General features: G+C 51.8%; 1 protein-coding gene across 4 annotated transcripts in view; it reads left to right on the forward strand.

Annotated features, from left to right (window-relative positions):
- NECAB3 (N-terminal EF-hand calcium binding protein 3) overlaps window positions 1–19,559 on the forward strand; it is a 30,996-nt gene that overhangs the window by 664 nt on the left and 10,773 nt on the right. For all 4 annotated transcript variants that reach the window (XM_049817581.1, XM_049817583.1, XM_049817579.1 and 1 more), the window contains exons 2-5: window positions 4,599–4,623; window positions 5,693–5,801; window positions 13,258–13,283; window positions 13,631–13,728. In XM_049817581.1, coding sequence (XP_049673538.1) covers window positions 4,599–4,623; window positions 5,693–5,801; window positions 13,258–13,283; window positions 13,631–13,728 — 258 coding nt within the window. The remainder of the gene's footprint in view (window positions 1–4,598; window positions 4,624–5,692; window positions 5,802–13,257; window positions 13,284–13,630; window positions 13,729–19,559) is intronic.

Consider the following 19,559-nt stretch of genomic DNA (forward strand, 5'->3'; position numbering starts at 1 on the left):
TACTGTGTAGCTGTTAAAAGCCGTGGGATCCCACAGGCAGAGCGTGTCCAGTGCCCGCTGCAGCCCCCGTCCTTGCCCGCTTCTAACACGCCAGGAGTTGTGGAGGAAGATGCTCTTTGTGCAGGTTGGAGGTCGGCCAGGCATCCTGGCGGCCGTGGGTGGCTTGGGTGAGTCGAAGACGCGGATAGTGGTCGTTTTCATTTTCACGAGACAGGTCCTGGTACAGTGCCTCCCATCACACCACATCCCCTCAAGCCCCATGGCGAGGGTGCTCCTGTCAAGAGGGAGCTGTGCATGCTGGGGCTCTGGGGGAGGCAGCGCCTCTTCCCCTGTGGCACCTGGCAGGGCGGGCAGGTGACTGCATACCTGGCCAACTCCCGGGGCAAGTGGCACAGCCTGGGTCAAAGCCCACCTCCACTGTTGGAGCACGTCAGAGTTGCTCAACCCTCCTGCTCCTCGCCATCTTTAGTGAGCTGTAGAGTGCCTGGGTCAGGTGGGCAGTGCCCGAAACTCCCTGGTGGGCCACCAGCCCTCGCATTCCCCTGTGTCTGGCACCACTGGGGTCTAAGTCACCCTGTGGAGCCAAGGGGACACAGGAGTGGAGGTGCTGCCCCTGCCCTGCTGCAGGGACTGGGGAGGATAAAGCAAGTGAGGGTTAAGGGTGAGGGCTGGTGTGGTGCTCCAGCACCTGGACAGCCCAGGACAGAGCCAGCTGTCATCTCTGTCCCATCACGGTCTGGGTGGTACCACACTCTGAGTCCTAGTTCATCCTGGAGGAGGGGAGCAGGAGATCTCAGGCAGCACTTTGGGAAGGTGAATGTAATGCCTAGTCCGGTACTCTTGTCTGGGAGACCTCCTGGCATCACCAGGGAGCAGCTGGGAAGCGCACCTCCCTCAGCAGCGGTGGTGCTTGCAGCTTCCAGCTGGGGGTCAGGGTCTCCCTCCTGCTGTGGGGGGATTTCAGACTGCAGGGCTCTCCAGCCAGCATCATTACCCACACTAATTACTTGGCTGATGGAAGATGGGCTGGAGGGGGGTTGGTGACAGCTGTGTTCCAGCTCAGCTCCTCTGGGCACTTGAGAGTCCCACATCTATCCCTCAGGGCGTCATTAAGGCAATTAAAATGGGAAGTGTTAACAGTGCTAGCGGCTGCTTTCTGGGTTCTGGCGGCTTCCCTTCCTCTTCCCTGTGGCTCCCTTTGCTCCCGCCTCAGCTCCAGAGCTTGACAGGGTGAGTTTAATATCTCTGCTTTTGGGTCTGGGCAGTCGGCTGGTCTCCAGCTGCCCCCACAGGCTTGTCAGGACAGCTTGCCCCCCTGCTGCAGCAGGGCAGGATCCCAGCCTGCCCCTTGGGCAGTGAGAAGGCAGGGCTGCCCACGACAGATCCCGGGTGGCAGCTGGTGCTTCCCCTGGGACTGGAGCCACTGTCTCCCTGCCCGCAGATCTCCTGCCTTCAGGAGAGGTGAGGAGGAGGAGGGCTTTGCCTGAGACGCTTCGCTGCAGGCGCTGTACAAACTGCAGTGCTGCCATCGCAGTTGTTTCCCTGCGCAGACATCTCAAGCCTTTGGGAGATTTGTTCCCCAGGCTGGTGCTTGGGGCTTGCTTATTCCCATCTCAGTGTACGAGAGGTTCAGAAAAGCCACTTGGACAGCCTGCCATTTATCATCAGCACTTGACCACAGCCCACATTAACCTGCAGTGGGTCAATGAGCATGGTGTCCCCAGGGCGACTGTCCCCTCCCCAACAGCTGGTGTGTCCCTGGCTGTGTGTCCAGCAGCCACGGTTGCTTCCAGCCCTGCAGGGAGAAGTGCAATAATGTCCCTCTTTCCTGGCATGTGGGGGGTTCATCCCCAAATAAATGCTGGTTCAGTGCTTCTTCCATCAGTCCCAGTTGTGTCTGCTGCTGCAGGCACCGAGCAGGCCTGCAGATGTTTGGACCTGAGCCCAGGAGTTGAGGGCTAAGGGAAATGTCTCAGGCTTGAGGCAGTGTCCCTGTGTTTCTGAGAGTGCCAGCCCCCTGAGCACAAGCGAGGGATTGCCTGTAGGGCCTCTCCAGCAGCCGACACAGACCTGATCCCATTCCCAGCCTGGCTTCGCATCGCTTTTCCCTGGTTTTGTCCCAGGGCTGCTCTCTGCATTGGGCTCTTGCACTGGGAGCAGCACTTACCTGCTATTGCCATGCACGTTGCTACACCCCAGGGGGGCCGGGGGTCACCCTGTGGAGCGTGGAAGCAGCTATGCACTATTTTTGCTTGGCTGGAGTTGGATCCTGCCTCGTGCACAGGAGCCATCGGTGTTTTCTGGTGTGTGCAGCGCTCACCAAGGCACCCCTCTGCAGCTGGGGTTGGCTGAGGACGGGCTTGCTGGGAGTGACAAGGAGCCCCGCCATCCCTGGGGGACATGGAATAGATGTGGCCTCACCTCACAGGGCTCTCGCAGCTCTGCTGCTTGCGCCACGTTTATTTGTTTTGAGTTTCAGGCAGCTGTTGTGTGTGCACTGGCAGTGCTTTTCTACACACTGCTGGAGCAGAGGATCCCGGGCACGAGGGAGAAGTGTTAGCTCTGTTTGCTGAGGTTCATGCTGAACCCAGGATGGGCTCACCCCCAATTAGAGACCTTCTCAGCCCCATGGGATCCCCCCCAAATTGTGCTCTCCCTCTTAGCCCACAGACAGTGCTTGTTGAGCAAGGTCAGCCTGTGAGTGGGAAATGTTTGGCCTTACTTGTATCTGCATTTAAGTGTCTGGGTGACACTTGACTGTCTTTGGGATGAGCTAGCTGGCCTCAGTGACATTTGGAGTCATAGAGTTGTCATTGCATGAGCCATGTGTCTCTCCGATGACAGAGAGCTCTGCGGGATTAAGCATTTGCCATGACAGAAAGTGGTGTGCCCAAGGCAGGGAGGTGGCAGGGTGGCACAGGCATGTGGGACCTGCTGGTGCTGCCCCTGCCTGCAGGCAGAGCTGCCTCTGCACCTGGGGAGCCCTGGCATGTGTAACTCTGCAGCCATGAGACCCACGATGCACCAGCAAACTCTTTAGCCTGGAGAAAGCCGTGCTTTAAAACACAGAGAAATCCCCAGTGTGTGGGAGCTGCGGGTCCCTGTCTCGGCTGGTAGTGGTAAAGCTCCAAAGCACATCCAGTGAGTCCTACGGGGCGTTTAGAGAGTGCCTGCCCTGCTTTCCTGCAAGGGAAGCAGGCTGGCTGGCTGGCTGGAAGCCAGCGTCCCGGAGGGACAGTTACCTAACGCTGGTCAGCTCAGGGCAGCCTTCGTTCCCTGCAGCAGCTTGGGTCGGGAGGAGCTTGCCTTGCTCAGAAGAGCATCCTCTGAGGAGGTGTCCCGGCTCCTGGTTTGGGTCGCGGGGAAGGACCAGGGAGCTCCCCACTGGAACCAGCATCAGAAAAGCCTCTGCCCAGTTGCAAGCCAGTGGCTTCCTCAGGAGTGAGCAGTGGAAGTTTCTCTGGGCAGCTGTTTCTTTACCTCAAAGTGATTTTTTCAGGGATGTTTCAGTGGCTAGATGTGGGCAGAAGGCAGCTGGGGGCAGAGGGGGCAGCTGGCAGTGACGTGTTTCCTGTGGCAGGGAGAAGAGCTGGTCTGGGGGCAGTTTTATCAGCGGTCTCCGCTTTGCAGGTGTGTGGAAAAGAATATAATTAAGTCTGCTTTCCCTTTTTCCTGCCCTTTTTCATTCCTGATCTTTCTTCAGACTGTCAGATTTCTTCATGAACCAGGATGATTAAAAAGGAGAAAGTTTCCACACACACAAGTTTCTGTCATTGGCTCCATTAGGATGTGCTGGCCAAAACCTCATACTATTCAGTCTGCAAGATGTTCCCAGGCTTTGGAAATTATATTGTTCCTCACCAGAGTCAGCCCCAGACCTTCAGATAATTATTGGTGAAAGAGGAGCCAGGCAGGGCTAAGAAGCCCCAGCTTTCTTCTGGGCTGTGGGCAGAAGCCTTGCGGTTGGGAACCTGGCTTTGACACCCTGAACTGGAGCAGCTCTCCAACTGTGCTCTGTGGCAGAATTAGTTACAGATTAATTAGTTCATTAATTTTTAATTACAGTGTGTGTGCATGTCGAGGTGCTGCAGGAAGGATTGTTGTGAAGGGTGATTACAAAGTGCAGGACAAAGAGCTGCTCCTTGCTGCAGATGGTTGAAGTGCCAGCGGTGATGCACAAAGTGCTCCCATTATGGAGTGGTTTTATGCTTAATGTCCTTTCATTTAAAGGGTCTGAAAAATTAAACATTTTCCATCACAAGGGTGTAGTGAAACCCTTTCTACTTCGTTTCCCTCTGTGTTCTCTAAAAGATGCTCAGTGTGAGTGCTGGGCTCACTTGGGCGGCAGTGACTGTGCTGAGAGCTTTGCGCACTGGAGGCAAGATATGGTATTAATTGTTTGCAAAGGGGAATTTCTGTGGAGCAACCTGTGCAGCACTGGCCTGCACAGCCCTGGCAGCAGGGGCTTCTGCATGGCTCTCCCAGGCTCAAGGTGGTGATTTTCCCATGATGGCAGTGCTGGGTGCCACCTGGCTCACCGTTCAGCACTGCTGCTCTCCCTGCTGCCTCACTAAACCCTGTCATATTTTTTCTTGCAGATTTTCCGTCGAGCTGACAAGAACGGTGAGTGCTTTGTTCCTACTGCTGCCTCCCCTTCCCTGCTGGGGTCTGGGGGAAGAAGCACAGCCCATCTCTGCTGGGAGATTTGCCTGAAAAAGTGAAGGAGCATAAGGGCAAGCAGCTCTCTGGCTGCAAGAGAAGTGCTTTTCTGCTTCACCTGGAGGAAAAGGCACTGGAGCAAAGGGCCTGGCTAGGGGCTGGAGAAGTGGGCTCCCCCACTTCACCATCCATGCTCCATGCAGGACAGAGCCCCTTCCAAGCCATTCTCCTGCCTGCATGCATACGATCTCTCCTGTGCACAGCTAGCAGTGAGAAGGGAAGGCAAAGCAAGCTGTGCAGCAAGCAGCCCAGGGGCTATCGGGCTTCTGCTCCGTCCCTTGCAGGATTGATTCAGTCTCTGCGCTCAGTCTAGTGTTTTACAGGTGTCCCCATTTGGGTGGCTCTCTTCCTGAATGCCCACTGGAGTCCCTGACATTTGAGAGTTAGGGTCTGCTACCTGGGTTTTAATCTGGCACCCATAAACCAAGTCCAAAATCACAAGTCATTTCTCTGAGCCTTCCTAACCCCTCTTGGACTTTTCTCTTTCACAGTAGCTTGCAGGTTTCGGAGCCGCTTTTATTGCAGATCAAAGTGCAGCCTAGGAGCTGAAGTCCTCCACAGGATGGAAGGAAAAAGCTCTTGAGTCAATGGAGAGATTTTCTTTCCATAAAAACCTTGTGCTGTCCTCACTGTGCTGTTTGTAATGGACTCTGTACTGGGACAGTCAGCTTGGACAGTCATCTAAGTACAGAATGCCTGCATGCATTTCTGAAAACAATGCAGTGGGGTCTTTCGGAAGGGGCTGAAATTTCCACCTGAAATTCCAGCGGCAGTGACCCTGCTTGCCAGTGCTCCTGGGTTTTTGATGGGGACTGGTGGGACATGCTTTCAATGAGTTATCTGCTCTAATTATTATGCACAACATGCCCAACCGTCCCACGCTCCCGGTAGAGAGGCTGCTGGGAGGATCGCTGGGGCCTGTTTGCTTCTTTCTGCAGATATATAATTATTCTTCCCTTTTATTTAAATGCAGATGATGGGAAGCTGTCATTTGAGGAGTTCAAGAACTATTTTGCTGATGGGATCCTGAGCTCGGAGGAGCTGTGGGAGTTGTTCAGTGGCATTGACAGGCGTCATTCAGAGTAAGTACTGTGGTGGCACAGAGGAGAGGAGACGAAGGAGAATATAAAACTGCTTGACTGTAGAGGACATTTGGAGGCGGGTGCGATAAATAGTCAGGGTGAGATAAACCTACCTCTTGTAACACGCAGATGTTAAAACCCATTGAACACCAGCTACGAGCATTGGTGATGAGAGAATCCAGACATTTTGAGAACAGTCGTTACCAGATTTACTGTAGTTCCGTAGAAGCAAGCATCCATTTAAAATTACATTATGTTAGTTTGAAAAACGTATTCCAGAAATATACAGCTTTATAGAGCAGGTTGTGTGTCTGCAGGAGGAGCATGTGGTGGTGTAAGGACAATGCACAGACTGTGCAAAGTTGGAGACTTAGCCACTGCTGACACAGGGAACTGCTTTTCACTTATGTAAGAGCTGCTTTCCACCAGAAGTGGGCCTTATGAGCGTAACTGTGAATTTAGGCCAGCTACTTTTAAAAAAAGAAACCCCCAAAGAACAGGAGAAGTAACTGCACTTAGCTCTGGTCTCCTCTTGACTGGTGCTATCTAGAGGAGTCTGTTGGGCTCAGCTGGGTTTCTCATCCCAGTCTTGTGGATATCAGTGTGGCTTTGCTGGGGTCCCTCTGCCCTGCCTGCTGCTGTGAAAGAGCATGTTTTGGCACTTGGAGAAACTGGCTGTTGATAAATTGCATGTCTGGGGGCTGCCTGTTCAAATGGAGAGGTGCTGCTGGGGCAGGAGGTGGCTGCAGCTTCCTCCTGGTCTTGGGTGGCAGGCTTGGCTCTGGCTCATGCCACTTCCCTGGCACCCCAGGAAGCATCTCCTGCACCTCTTTGATGCCCTCGGCCAGGGCAGTGTCTGAGCAGGTCCCTTCCAGGGAGAGGTAACTCAGAGCAGCCTTAGCTGCACATGCTGGTCCCAGGGCTTTTCAGGGAGCCAGGACAGCAGCACGGAGGGCCTGTGCCACGCTCAGATGCCAACAGCCACTGAATGCCACTGAGCCACTGATAGCAGATACCCAGTGGTCCCTGGCTGCAAGTCCCCACATCATCCACCCAGGACTGGGAGAGTGGAGGTGATTGACTCCTGCCAAGTGTCGGGGTGGTGGGTTTAACTGATGCTCCCACTTCAGCAGTGGGGCAGAGAAGTGGGCTGGTATGTGCAGCCCCTGGTGCTGCTTTCTTTTAAGCCTGGCTGCCCATTGCTGCCTGTCCTGCCAGTTGGGCTTGTTGGATGTGGGCAGCAGGAGATGTCTCTTCAAAATACCTGCCTCTTTGAGCTGTGATCCCAAGGGATTTAGCAGTGAGCCATTTCCTTTCCTCTGCAAGTGCTCCTTTCCTTTCACTCCATTTTGGGGTGACCTTGGAGTTATTTTCCCGCAGGAAAACATGGGTTCCAGCAAAGCAGAGAGTTTTAACTGTGCCCTTAACTGAATGGTGAAGATCTGGTTTACCATCGCTTTTAGGTCAGGCTTCTTCCGTCCGTCTAGAGCAGATAAACAGGGCTGACTGAAGGGCCCGGTGTGAGCGGGCTGTCTCTGAGAGCTGTGCATGGTCCTGGCTGCAGCAGTGCTCTCTATAACTCATTACCCATAATGACGGTGCGGTAGCTATGACAACGTGGCAGTTGCAGCTTGAGCCGGTGACATCTATTAGCAGGGCATGACCGTTGGGTCTTTGATCTCTTACTGCCATGAACAGCAGAAGGGACCCTGCGGACAAAGCTGGTTTCCAAATTCCTGTGTTCAGTGACTTCAAGCAAATGTATGTAGGAGATGCCATCCCTCCACTGCTGCAAGGATGCCCTCATTTCTGCAAGAGCAGAGGGGAAAGTCCAGCCCTGAGGCCATTGCAGGTGTAGTTCTTGTTTCTGTCTCTGGCTGGGACATGGTCCACATGCACGTGCGCAGGGTCAGTACATGGGACAGCTTCAGTGTGAGCAGGTGGGAGTGGGATGGGATGTAGGAGGTGGCAGCAGGGAACTGTACATGATTTCTTCAGCTTCATCCCCAGCTTGTGGAGAGGGAGCCTGGTGCTCAGTTTATTGCCTGGTAAGAGGCATCCTGCCCCCTGCAAACAATGTGGGGCAGCACTGCATCTGCCAGAGTGCTCCAATTCTGGCCCAGAGCTGCCTGTCTGCTGGGATGAGGGATTTGGAGAGACAGGCCTGTCTTGAGGGAGGCATGGCCCTATCTGTTCCCAGGTAATGGAAGTCAAGCTGTGTTCGGCGCGCTGGGCCTTGTAGTCGTAGAGGTCTCTGTGGCTCTGTGTCTAGAGCTGGACTTTCTGGCATTTGTTTTTGGGGTGTGTAGTGGGCTCCTTTGTACAGTGCTGGTGCCCTGCTGTTCCCTTGATGGGGGTGCTGAGCAGCTCCTCTCCTCTGGCCTGCCTGCTTGCCTTGCATTTGCAGGAACTTAGTATTTTTGAGAGCTGACTGAAATTTGCTACCAGATTCAAGAGTTATTACCCAAGGTAATACTCAAAGTATCACAAAGCTGGAAAGCAACTACAAGCTCTACAAACATATCTGGCGTGCTTCTTTCATGTCCCATAGCTTTTTTGGTGATAGAAAAGTCTCACCCTCAATCCCTTAGCCTCAAGGGTGCTGTGTTCATCAGTTCTAGGCTGAAACTTGCGTTTCTTTGTCAGTGCCAGCCTGACTCGAGGAGAGACAGTAACAGAGACCTTTAAACCCAGGTAGTCTCTGTGTCTGAGTAATGGAGCACTGCCCAGACACATCCAGACCCTCATGCATCACTGTGAACCTGTAGCTGCTCCCTTGAGTCCCAAAGCTGACATCTTGGAAGATGAGTATTTCAGAGGTCTCGTACATTACTTGCTCTCCTTCCAGAGAGCCCACGGCACCACACTCTGCTTTTCTCCCTGTCCTTCCCATCTGATCTTCACTCCACCTCCCATCTACTCGGCGCTCAGGTGGGATGCTGGGGCCTGTGCATCAGGCATCTCTGTTGGGTCTGGTTCAGGTTTTATGTTTCCTCATGAGACTTTTTTTGTTCTGAAAATTATTCCATTTTGGCTTTAAAATATCTCCTTGCTCTAATTCTTTGACATTTAAAAAATTATGTTGAAACCAAATTCAACTCCTTATTGCAATTTGGTACAACAGCTAGATCCACTGTTTTGTTTGACTTGTCAGAAAGCTCTGGCACTGGTGCAGAACAGAAAGATTCATCTTCCTGGAAAAGTGCACTTTTCATCCACTGAAACATCTGGGTGAGAAGAGAAATGTTTTTGAAGGGTTGAAAAGCTCCATTGCTGCAGATGTGTCTTTGGAGATGCAGTGTGGTTTGCTCTCTGAGCAGCCGTGTATCTGTCTGCAGTCCAGCCAAGCAGGATAGCAGCAGGTCCCAGGGTCTCATGGGAACAACATAATGGAGAGTTGCTTACCAAGGGCTTTGGACTGAATGCTGTAGTGTTGCATAGGTTGCATGCCTACTGCTCTTTGCAGGGGACTATGAAACCTGCCCAGGGAGGGGTCGTGTGGACCTCGTGTGTCTTTCTGTCCTGCATTTGTCAGGAAAATTTAGAAAAATAAGGTCTAGCAAATCCTCTTTTGCATGAGAGCAGTCAGTTGGCAGTGGAAGGAATTGGGTACAGACTGCCCAGAGCATGTGTCTCTGACCTTGAACCACAAGTGAGAGAGGTGGGAGTGCTGACCTGGTGTTTTTTTTAAAAATCTCAGTAGAAATAACCTGAAGCTTCTGGTTCTGTGGAAGAAGGGACTTGTGTGAACTTTCCTCCCCTCTCTTTAGTCAGAGACTCAGAGCCGCAGTGTCTGTCAGTCTCTGAATGATGGAGAGTGACTGAAACACTCTGGGTCACACTGGAAAGGTTTGGAAATGAGATCTGTGATGACAGCAGAGGTTCCCAACATGATAAATGATAAAAATAAAAAAATTCCCATCTGCTTTGCTGAAGCTGATTGCTGTTTTCTTGCATAAATTCCAGGCACATTCTGACAAAATCCCAACAGCATAATGATGACAAGATTCTTCATCATCAGTTCAAGCTTAATTACAGTTAATCAGTGGTTTGAGCACAGTCAAAATACAGCTATGTGGAAATGTGGAGAGTCTCAGGATGAGTGCTTTGGAGACAGAGGATGGTTCTTCTCTTGGAGTGGGAGAGAGGATGGCAGAGAGGAGCGGAGCAAAGCCTGCTGCCCCCTTGCAGCCCTGCAGAGTGGGTCAGGATTTGACATGAGGTTCTTTACATGAGCTCCTCCTGGTTTCTGGTATGAAGTAGCTTCTGGTAGCATGAAAATGGTACCATTGGTCCTGTGATTTGCTTGCTGTGCTCTGTCCTGCCCCTAACTGTATGTGCCCTGGGGGCTGCCGCAGGATGCAGAACGTGGGAAGAGGTTGCTGACAGAGCGGACTGTGTTGGGAAGGGAGCAGATCTTCCGCTGAACAACTGCCAAAGGGCTGATTTTTGCCACAAGATCTTGGTGGTTGGTTCAATGTTTAACTATTCGGTGTTTTAGTGATTGATTAGTTAATGTTTGTTTTTAAGCAGCAAACAGACAAGATAGAGTGATTAATAATCTCTGGCCTCTCGTTAGAAGCCATAGGGTTGGTGTTGATTGTAGCTCTTTGTCACGTGGATGTCTGCTCTCTAGAGGCAAGGTGGGGAACTGGGCAGTGGGCTGAGCTGGTGGCCCCTTCTTCCTGGTGAAACCAGTCCCAGCCCCAGGTTCTTATTGGAGACAGATGCAAATGCCTGGGTAATGTATGCATTAGGTGTTACATTGTGTATTTTGTTATGTCATGTCCATATCCCCTCTTTTATGATTTTTACCCATCTCTTGGATGGGAACCAGTGGCCACAGTTATTACTCTGGGGCATGGGTCTAACAAGCAGTGCTGTGGATGCTGCAGTGCCAAGTCTCTTGTGGCAATGCAGCAGCAGTGGCTCTGCAGGCTCTAGGCAGCTTTCAGAAATAAGTGGAAAAATTAAGAAGGAGCAAGACACTTTTCCAATTTAAATTTGTGCTTCAAACCCCAGCCACTCTATCTAGCAGAGCTGTGGTCAGATTCATGGAGCTGCTCGGAGATGGGATCAGCAAAATCTGATGGAGTGGAGTCAGCAGAAGAAGGGGCTGTGGTTTTGCTGATTATCTATATCGTGTCTCAAGGGAAACACTATTTTTTTAATCAACTTTAAAAACTGTCTGCAGTGCCAGGACAGTGTGCCAGAGCCCTGTCTTAATCAGCTCCTGTGGTAGGTGTTTAAAAAAGATGAGCCAAATCACAGCCTAAAACTGCCCATCTCCATTGCCTAAGAAGGTGACTGATGCAATTAGCTAAACAGAGGGGTCTGCAGTCCCACTGCTGTCAGTCTGTGATGATGTCTCACACCAAAATATTTCTGTGATTTTAAGCACTGCCTGTTATTAAAGTAGACCAAGTGAAGCCCAGCAGAGAGACATAGAAACCTGCCTTTGGTGTTTGGGGGAAAAGCTGTAGGAAGATTTTGCTTAAATTATTATACCTGTTCCTGGCATGGCATTTTGGACACTTCACACGCTCTCCTCTAATTTTACCTCGGGATGTTTTTGCCCCTTCGCCCTATGAGCCGTGTCAGAGTGGGGACAGGGCGATGTGGCCATGGTTTGACTTCTCCTTGGCAGTGGCACTGCAACTGTCCTCATTCTTGGAGCCCAGCAAACTCCAGGTATTACCAGTTCCTCCATGTGTGACAGCACTTAAACACTTAAACTGTTTTGTGCTCTCTTCTACTCTACCAATCAGGATTAAAAATGGTTATAATCATTTAGGGGATTTTGAGACAGCAAAATTTCTTGAGCAGAGGCTGATTTGAATAAATGATATCCTGGGGCATTTCTCTGCAGGCTCTGCAGGTGATCCCAGGCATTGCAAGTGTTGTGGTTTAACCCCAGTCAGCAACTAAGCACCACGCAGCCGCTCGCTCACTTCCCCCCCACCCAGTGGGATGGGATAGAAAATTGGGAAAAGAAGTAAAACTCATGGGTTGAGATAAGAACAGTTTAATAGAACAGAAGAGAGGAAACTAATAATGATGATGATAACACTAATAAAATTACAATAGTAATAATAAAAGGATTAGAATATACAAGTGATGCACAGTGCAATTGCTCACCACCTGCCAATTGATGCCCTGTTAGTCCCTGAGTGGTGATTCCCTGCCCCTGCATCCCAGTTCCTATACTAGATGTGACGTCCTATGGTATGGAATACCCTGTTGGCCACTTTGGGTCAGCTGCCCTGGCTGTGTCCTGTGCTACCTTCTTGTGCCCCTCCAGCTTTCTTGCTGGTTGGGCACGAGAGGCTGAAAAATCCTTGACTTTAGACTAAACACTACTGAGCAACAACTGAAAACATCAGTGTTATCAACATTCTTCTCATACTGAACTCAAAACATAGCACTGTACCAGCTACTAGGAAGACAATTAACTCTGTCCCCTCTGAAACCAGGACAGCAAGCAGCTCTGCCTCCATGGCTTTGGCCAACTGAGCGGATCTGACAGCTTCATGTGAACCTGCTGTTCTGCTTGCCATCCCGTCCTGAAAACATGGCCATTTCTGGATGTCTCCTCCTCCCTCTCCACCCCAGCAGCACCTTTACTAGCAACAGGAGGGACCTGTCCAAGCCCTGCAGGGATGCCAGCATTAATTTTCCAGTGAAGTGCTCTCTGTTACCAAAAAGGGGTGGGGGGCTGGCCCCTGCCTCCAGGCTTTTGGACCCAGCTCCCTGCTTTAATGGCCTTCATGGCAGGAACAACCCCTCTCGTGGGCCATGAAAGCATCCAGTCCCCTGCCCTGGGAGCCTGAAGGCAGTCCCACATCACCTGGGCTCTGAAGGAGGGAAAGAGGAGAAGCAGCTGGGGCAATCCACGAGCAGATGGGAGAGGAGGTGGCCTGGTGCCATGGGGCAGCCATGAGGGAGGATCTGGGCTGAGATCAAGGGAGACATGAGGAGGGAGCTCTGGATGAATGCTTTGTACCTTTGGGGGAAGAGGTTGGGTTGAAGCAGCAGCTTCTGGGGCTTGTCAGCTCCAGGGCTCAGAAATGGGGCTGCCAACCCAGCTAGCTAGCCCTGGGGCACGAGGCACTGCCTGCCTCCCCTGATCTCCCTCCTGGCCCCATCCTGCTTTCACAGACACTCCAGCTCCAGGAGGAGTTGGTGGAGCAGCTCTGCTTGCTCCATCAGTCCCCAAAGCAGAGGTTATGCTCTGTAGCCCTGCCTGGGTGTTACAGGTGCTGGGCATGGCTCCTGAGCTGCTGGCTCTAAATGTGTTCAGCTTTTTATTTTTGTAATACAGCTTTTGAAAATATGTGGGAGGAGCAGTAAATCCACTGAGGGCTCAAGACAAGCCTTCAAGACCCTGCTCACCACAACTGTTTCTCCTGAACCAGCCCCACTATCTAACAAGAGCTTGTTTTTCTGTTCCTTGCAGTAACGTGGACACAGAGAAATTGTGTGGTAAGTAGGGTGATATTCCTGTCTCGGAGGGCTTCCTCTCTTGAGGGTCTGTGGTGGGACTTTGTGCACATCTGACCTGGGCAGGACCAGGCGGTCAAGTGACATTGACAGTCCCTGTGCCTGAATCTTAGCACAGAGGGCATCTGTGCTTTTCCCAAGGGGATGGGACATTTTGTCCCTGGGGATAGGAAAGGACTCTTCATTTCAGTCCAAGTGGGAGTGTGACTCTGGAGAGGGATGCAAATGACCCCCTGGAGTGCTGGGCTTTGTGTGGGAAGCAGCAGATGCAGGGCAGGCAGAGATGGAGGTGCTCGGGAAGCTCACCATGGTCTTCTCTCCTGCTTCAGATTATTTCTCGGCATATCTTGGAGAATACAGGAATGTGCTTTCTGCCCTGGAAGCCCTCAACACTGCGGTCCTGGCAGCCATGGACAAAACCAAGCTGGTAAGGATGGGACTGTGGGAGGGCATCAAGGCAGGCAGGTGCTTAACAGAAGCCGTGGTGATCTTAGCTGCTTGCTTAGTGTTAGAAGCAACAAATGTGATACCTTCCAGATCAATGGGGTTGCCTGTGTGTGCTTTGCTTGTGTCTATGTGCAGTGAGTGCTGCAGCAGCACAGCCGGCAGTATGCCTGGAGGAGGGGGAGCCATGCTGGAGGAGGAGAAGGGTAGAGCTAGTGCTTTTGTGCTCTGGAGACTTCTTCCTCGTAGGGCTCTGGCAGCAGTTGTTTCAACAGTTCTTTGCAGACCACTTGGAGGGTCCTGCCTGGGGACAGTTTTTGGGAGCATCGCAGATAATCTGTGTGTTGCATCTCTGAGCCAAAGCAAGGTCTTTTCCACAAAGTAGTGTGGTGCAAAATGGGGACTCCAGGGTTGAGCCCAGCAGCTTCTGCTTAGCACAGCCTGTGCTCAGAGCAATAAAAACTGGCTGTTGGAGAGGGGGCAGGACCACTGTGGCAGGAGGGCTGCTTTGGGAAACAGTGAGGCGCTTGGGAGAAGGTAGGAAATGGTGAAATTCATTGACTCCCAGCCTTGTGCCAAGTTCATCCCTGCAGTGAATGCTCTCCCTCTCCCTGCAGCTTGTACTGATGGGAGTCACATTGGAGGTTGCTAATTAGGGCAAGCAGCCTCCTGCTTTGTGGGTCCCCCCTGCCTCTGCGTCGGAGAGCAGAGGTCTGCAGTGCACAGCGTCACAGGCTAAATATAGCCACAAAAAGCAGTGGCTGATACTGGAAGGGACCCTCCTTGAGGACCAGCAGCCCCCTTTGCATTTGAAATGTATTAAATGGTTCAGCCATGTGCTTGGGGCTGATGGTCTTTTACAGCTATGGGAAGGGTCGACCCTTTCTTTCTCTTCGAAGTGGTGGTTTGATGCTTGGTAAGAAGCGGATGAAGGGCATCATCCATGTGCACACTGTCCGCTGACCTACTGATTGGACAGAGAAGCGAAAGGGGACCAGTCCTGCTGTCAGTTCTGCAGAGTCATCGAAGTGGTGTTTGTGCCTCTGTAGTGTCAGTCACGATCTTGGTCTCTCTTTGAGTTTTCCTCTGGCCAAATCCAGCCTCAGCAGCGTCTCTTTGTATGTTGGGAAATTTCATGCCAGGAGAGGGAATCACTTGAAAATGCATTTTCTCTTTGGTTCAGCTGCCTGGCCCCCTTCACAGTTAAATGCCAATCCAGAGGGAGAGAATGAATCCTCTTCAGAGAGCTATGCTTTATTTCAGTTCCTTTCTGTTTTGGGGTGGTTTTTTTTGGTAATGAATTTGTATATTCATGTATTTCTCCAAAAGACAGTGCAATTACTGACTGCTTCACAGTATTGGCATGAAGCATTCATTCACTTCATAGTATCTGGTGCCACAGGTGTTCCCTGGAAAAGAGAAGCAGGTTTTCCCTGTTGAAACAGATTTTTGTGGACTCGCTTTTCCACCCCTGTTTGGATCCACCTGGAGCCAGGGGGCCAGGGCAGCCCGATGTTCACAGCTCTGCTTTCACCTGGGTGAGGTGTGTGCTTATCGGGTGCCCTGATGCAGACACTGACCCTCCTGGGAAGCATCTCCCTGTGCTTTCCTGGCCCGCTGGGCTCTGAGCCGGGGAGAAGGCAGGAGGGGGCAATGTTCCAACACTGTGGTCATGGCTCTTACAGAGCTGTGGGAAATCTGCCACTGCCAGAGGCTGGCAGAGATGATAAATGCTGCATTCTTACCTGCTGTGACCTGAATATATTCCCACACTTGTGTTTCCAGAATGAGACTCAATCTTGGGTTATTACAGGATTAGTGGGTTTATTAGGTTGGATTTCAGCCAGAACTCACACCTTTGAGGCAGAGAACAGAGATTTCCCATATTACACATCTGTCCCTCATTTCTGTTGGTTCAAACACCTCTAATGCCACCATGGCTGAGGACCGAGAGCCCCAGTTTGGCAGAGACCACTACCCTGCTGGAAGAGCTGAATGAAACTTCATCCTGGTGAGCTGCTTTTGCTGGAGGTGCAGCTGTGCTGTGTTCTGAGCAAACTGGAAGAGACCTGCCTGCTCCAATGGCCCTTACCATAAGCTCTGCTTCCAAAACAGGGCTGTAGAGTCAACAGATGTTGAAGGATCTGCAGTCCTTACCTGTTTTTCCCATGCTGTATTTAAGAGACCTTCATGTGACTCCTGAGGAGGAGGTGGTACCTGGGCTAGCTAGAAGGAGAAGGGGATCTCTGACTTGAGCTGGGTCTCACCAGCTGAACCACAGCATCTCTTGGTTAAGGCATGGTCCATCTCCAGTAGTTCCTTACTTCTGCCACAGGATCACTCACCCCTGCATCCTCCAGGTACTTACTGATGGCTGTAAATAGGCTCATGTAAATACAAACCCTCTTTACAAGCATGAAAACAGAACATGGGCTGCTTTGTTGGCACGACAAAAGCAGAGCCTGGGAGGTTTGCCTTGCTAGAGTTCCTCAGACTATGCCAGGGTGATGAGCTACAGGGAGGAGAGAGAGGGAAATAAGGAAACCAAAGCTCGCAGGCAGCATGCCACAGCTCTGTGTTTGGGAGCTGTGGTTTGAAGCAGTGCCGCCAAAAGCCTTTTTGGTATCAAGGATTCCCACCTCTGCATATGCCATCATGGTCACTACGGGCCAGGGTACCTGGCATGGATCAGTGGTGTGTCTCAGCAGCTGTCTCCTCACTGGCAGGCTTCTTGATCTGCTGCCTGCCATGTACATTGTTGACTGCAGAATAAACACTGCGATAAAGCATGGGAAATGCAAGCTGGGTTCATCCTTCTTGCTGTGTAAGTGACTGCAACTACTACAGGAAATAGTGTATGTGTGGGCAGCAAACCTGCCCAGGGTGTTTGTCATGGATCCACAGGTTGGCAGGAGGAAACCAAATTGTTAGGGGTTCCTATGCTCCCATCCTTCCTCACTGGGTTGGTAGAAACATGGAAAAGAAAAGATCCCTTTTCAAGAAAGGAGGGTTTTTCTCCAAATTCTGTCATTCTCACTTACATTTGTAAAATATAACTTGATAGCTATGCTGCAGTATACTGATTAAAGCTTATCTTGTGGCTAAACTTTGTGTTTGCAATATAATAGCATCAGAGTAAGAAGTAAACTGTGGAAATACCTTGGGAAACAGTCTGATATTTCTTACAGGGGACCTGTATGCTAAAATCTTTCCTTTCTCTGGTTTGCAGATACTGCAAACTAGCCCATAAATACCTCTCCAAGTCAGGTGCTCTTATTTCTCCTTTGGCAGTAATTATGCAATCACCTATTCCGTTCTGTCCTGAGCTTAACTATCATCATAAGAAACTAATAAAACCTCTCAAAAGCAGAATTATAGCAGCTCTTGGCAACTTTGGGATTTTCATCTGGGTCAATGGAGCTGAAATACCAGTCCACAACCAAAAAGCCTTGTCTTGTGCTTGCCGAGTTACTTCCTCTGTGACTCCTTTCCATGAGTCTTTGCTATGAGCAGAGAATGCTGTGCTCAGTGAGACAGAGCACGTTTTTATTGAACCTCTATTTACAGAGGGGTTTGAACTGTGCGGTGCAACACCTTACAAGAGGGTTTTGCTTGTTTGCTCCAAAGTGAGGAGTGCAAAGGGGGCCAGGCAGCTGAGCTGAAGGGAAGGTGCATTTTTCAATTGATTTCCTTTCCCTGGCATGAAATTTTCAAAGCTGATACAGAAGGGTGAAACAGCATTTGGGGATCTCTTGAGATATGGTTATTTCCATCCTTCTCTTTGGTGCATTCCCCTGGGCGTGCTGTGTTTGATGAGGCGAGAGACAGGAGGCAGCTGGCTCTTCATGTGCAATGCTTGCCCAAAATACTGACATGTCCACATGGGATCCTGCTTTCCCCTTGCAAGGTGGGCTGGGGTGTGCTGCAACCAGGAGGATGGGGAGCCCTCTGCTCAGCGAGCTTCAGAGCAGGGTCCCTTCCAAGCACGGTGTGCCCTGGGCTGGTAGTTGGGTTTTGGGGGGTGGCACCCTAGGCTGGTGCCTGCACTTGCATGTTTAAAGTGTAAGGACTGTGCTGGGGTGAGCTACGGGGCTCAGGGCTGGCTGAATGTGCCTCCTGCAGCCATGACATGACGTCAGTAGGAGCAGCTGCCTGCTCCTGCGATAAAACTCCGTCCACCAACATCATCCACAGAGGACGTCAGGATTAGGCCATCCTCAGGATGAAAGTTGAGAGGACAGGGAGTGCTGAGAGGCTGGCTTGACGCCGGGGCTTCTCCCAGCACCTGGCCCTTTGAAGGGGGGTGATGTGGCTGGGGAGAAGCATCCGGCCCCTGTGCAAGGGGAAGCATCCATATGCCAAGGCTGTGGGGCCACAGCCAGTGCCGGCGGGGGGCTGGGGAGGATGCATTGGAGATGGGACCGCACCTCATTAAATGGGTCCACAGTCTGCGGAGACTGCTTGCTGTGGGAAGTGCCCTCTGTGCAGAAAGAGGGGTGATAGTGTTGGGATTCGGACGAACTCCTGAAATGAAATGGACTGTGCCCGGCCATGCGGTGGATGAATAATGTATCCTTTCTGCTGTGCCCCAGTGGGGACTCAGTCAATTAGTATTCCTCACCTTTCTTTCTCAGGCTTGTTCTTTGAGTGTTGGTTGTTCCCCTGTAAGTAGGGGATGCATGTCTGGGCTGGCAGGAGCTGAGCAAGCACAGAGGAGCAGCGCTGGCAGGGATTTCGGTGCCTGCACCCCTTGGGAGTGAGGAGAAGGAGTGTGCAGGGGGAGCAGCAGGGTCCCTGCCTGGGGTCCGCGGGCCCATGCTCTCCATCTTCTGAGGCCATGGAGAAGGAGGGCTTGTGGGAGCAGGTGGGATGCTTGGCTGGGGAAAGCCCAGAGATGCAGAGCTGGACCTCAGCTTCCCATGGCTGCATCGGATCGGCTTCACTGCCATCCTCTTCTTCTGGCAGAAAAATGAGATTAATTTTCAAGCATGGATGAAAACCCACTGGCAGCATGGCCTCTGGGCAGAGGGCTCTGCTCGCCCAGGTGGTGGTGGGGTGTGGGGAGTGGCTGTGGCCGTCCTTTGCCCACTCCAACATGAGCCCAGGGCAGTGCTTGGTAGATGAGCATCCTCTCCACTTACCTTCCCCTCCTGGCCAGCTGCAGCTGTGCTAGCAGCCCCAGGCAGACGCAGCCCTGGGACTGGGCTGGTGGCTTGGCTGTGGCACAGAGGAACCAGAAAACCATGTAGGGCTCAAGACCCTCCCTGCTGTAAACCCTCACCAACAGATTTTTGACACCAGCATCGGAAGGGTTACGTGCTTTTGTGCGGAGCTTCTGGAATTCAAGATCCTCAGTTCTCCCGTGTGTTGGAGAGAAACGCGGTAGGAATTGGAAATATTTGACCTGAGTGATGTGGTAGCATTGCTGGACTCCATTTTGGACATGAAAGAGGGAGTTCATGGTGCTCATGGCAGGGGATGAGGGCAGCCTGGCTCCTGGACTGCGCTGCAGCCTTGGTGGCACACGAAGACACCACAGGGAAGGCAGAGGTGACTCTGGTCCAGTCTGTCTCCTTGTCTTGTCAAGGAAAGGGGTTGACCTCTCCTGGTGGATGCTCCAGTGGAGCAACCAGCCTTCCTACATCATGCAGAAACTCCTTCCTTGACCTCCCGCTGCCAGTTCTGTCTCTCTTAATGCTCACAGTGATATCCTGTGGTTTCTGTGTCCCTTGAGGAGCTGGGGACAGGGGCTGGCCATGGGGAAGGGAATCTGCTATGACAGCTGGGCAGTGCTTCCTCCATGCAACCTCTGAT

Source organism: Accipiter gentilis, chromosome 14 (genome assembly GCF_929443795.1).
Source record: "Accipiter gentilis chromosome 14, bAccGen1.1, whole genome shotgun sequence".
NCBI classification, from domain to species: Eukaryota; Metazoa; Chordata; class Aves; order Accipitriformes; family Accipitridae; genus Astur; species Astur gentilis.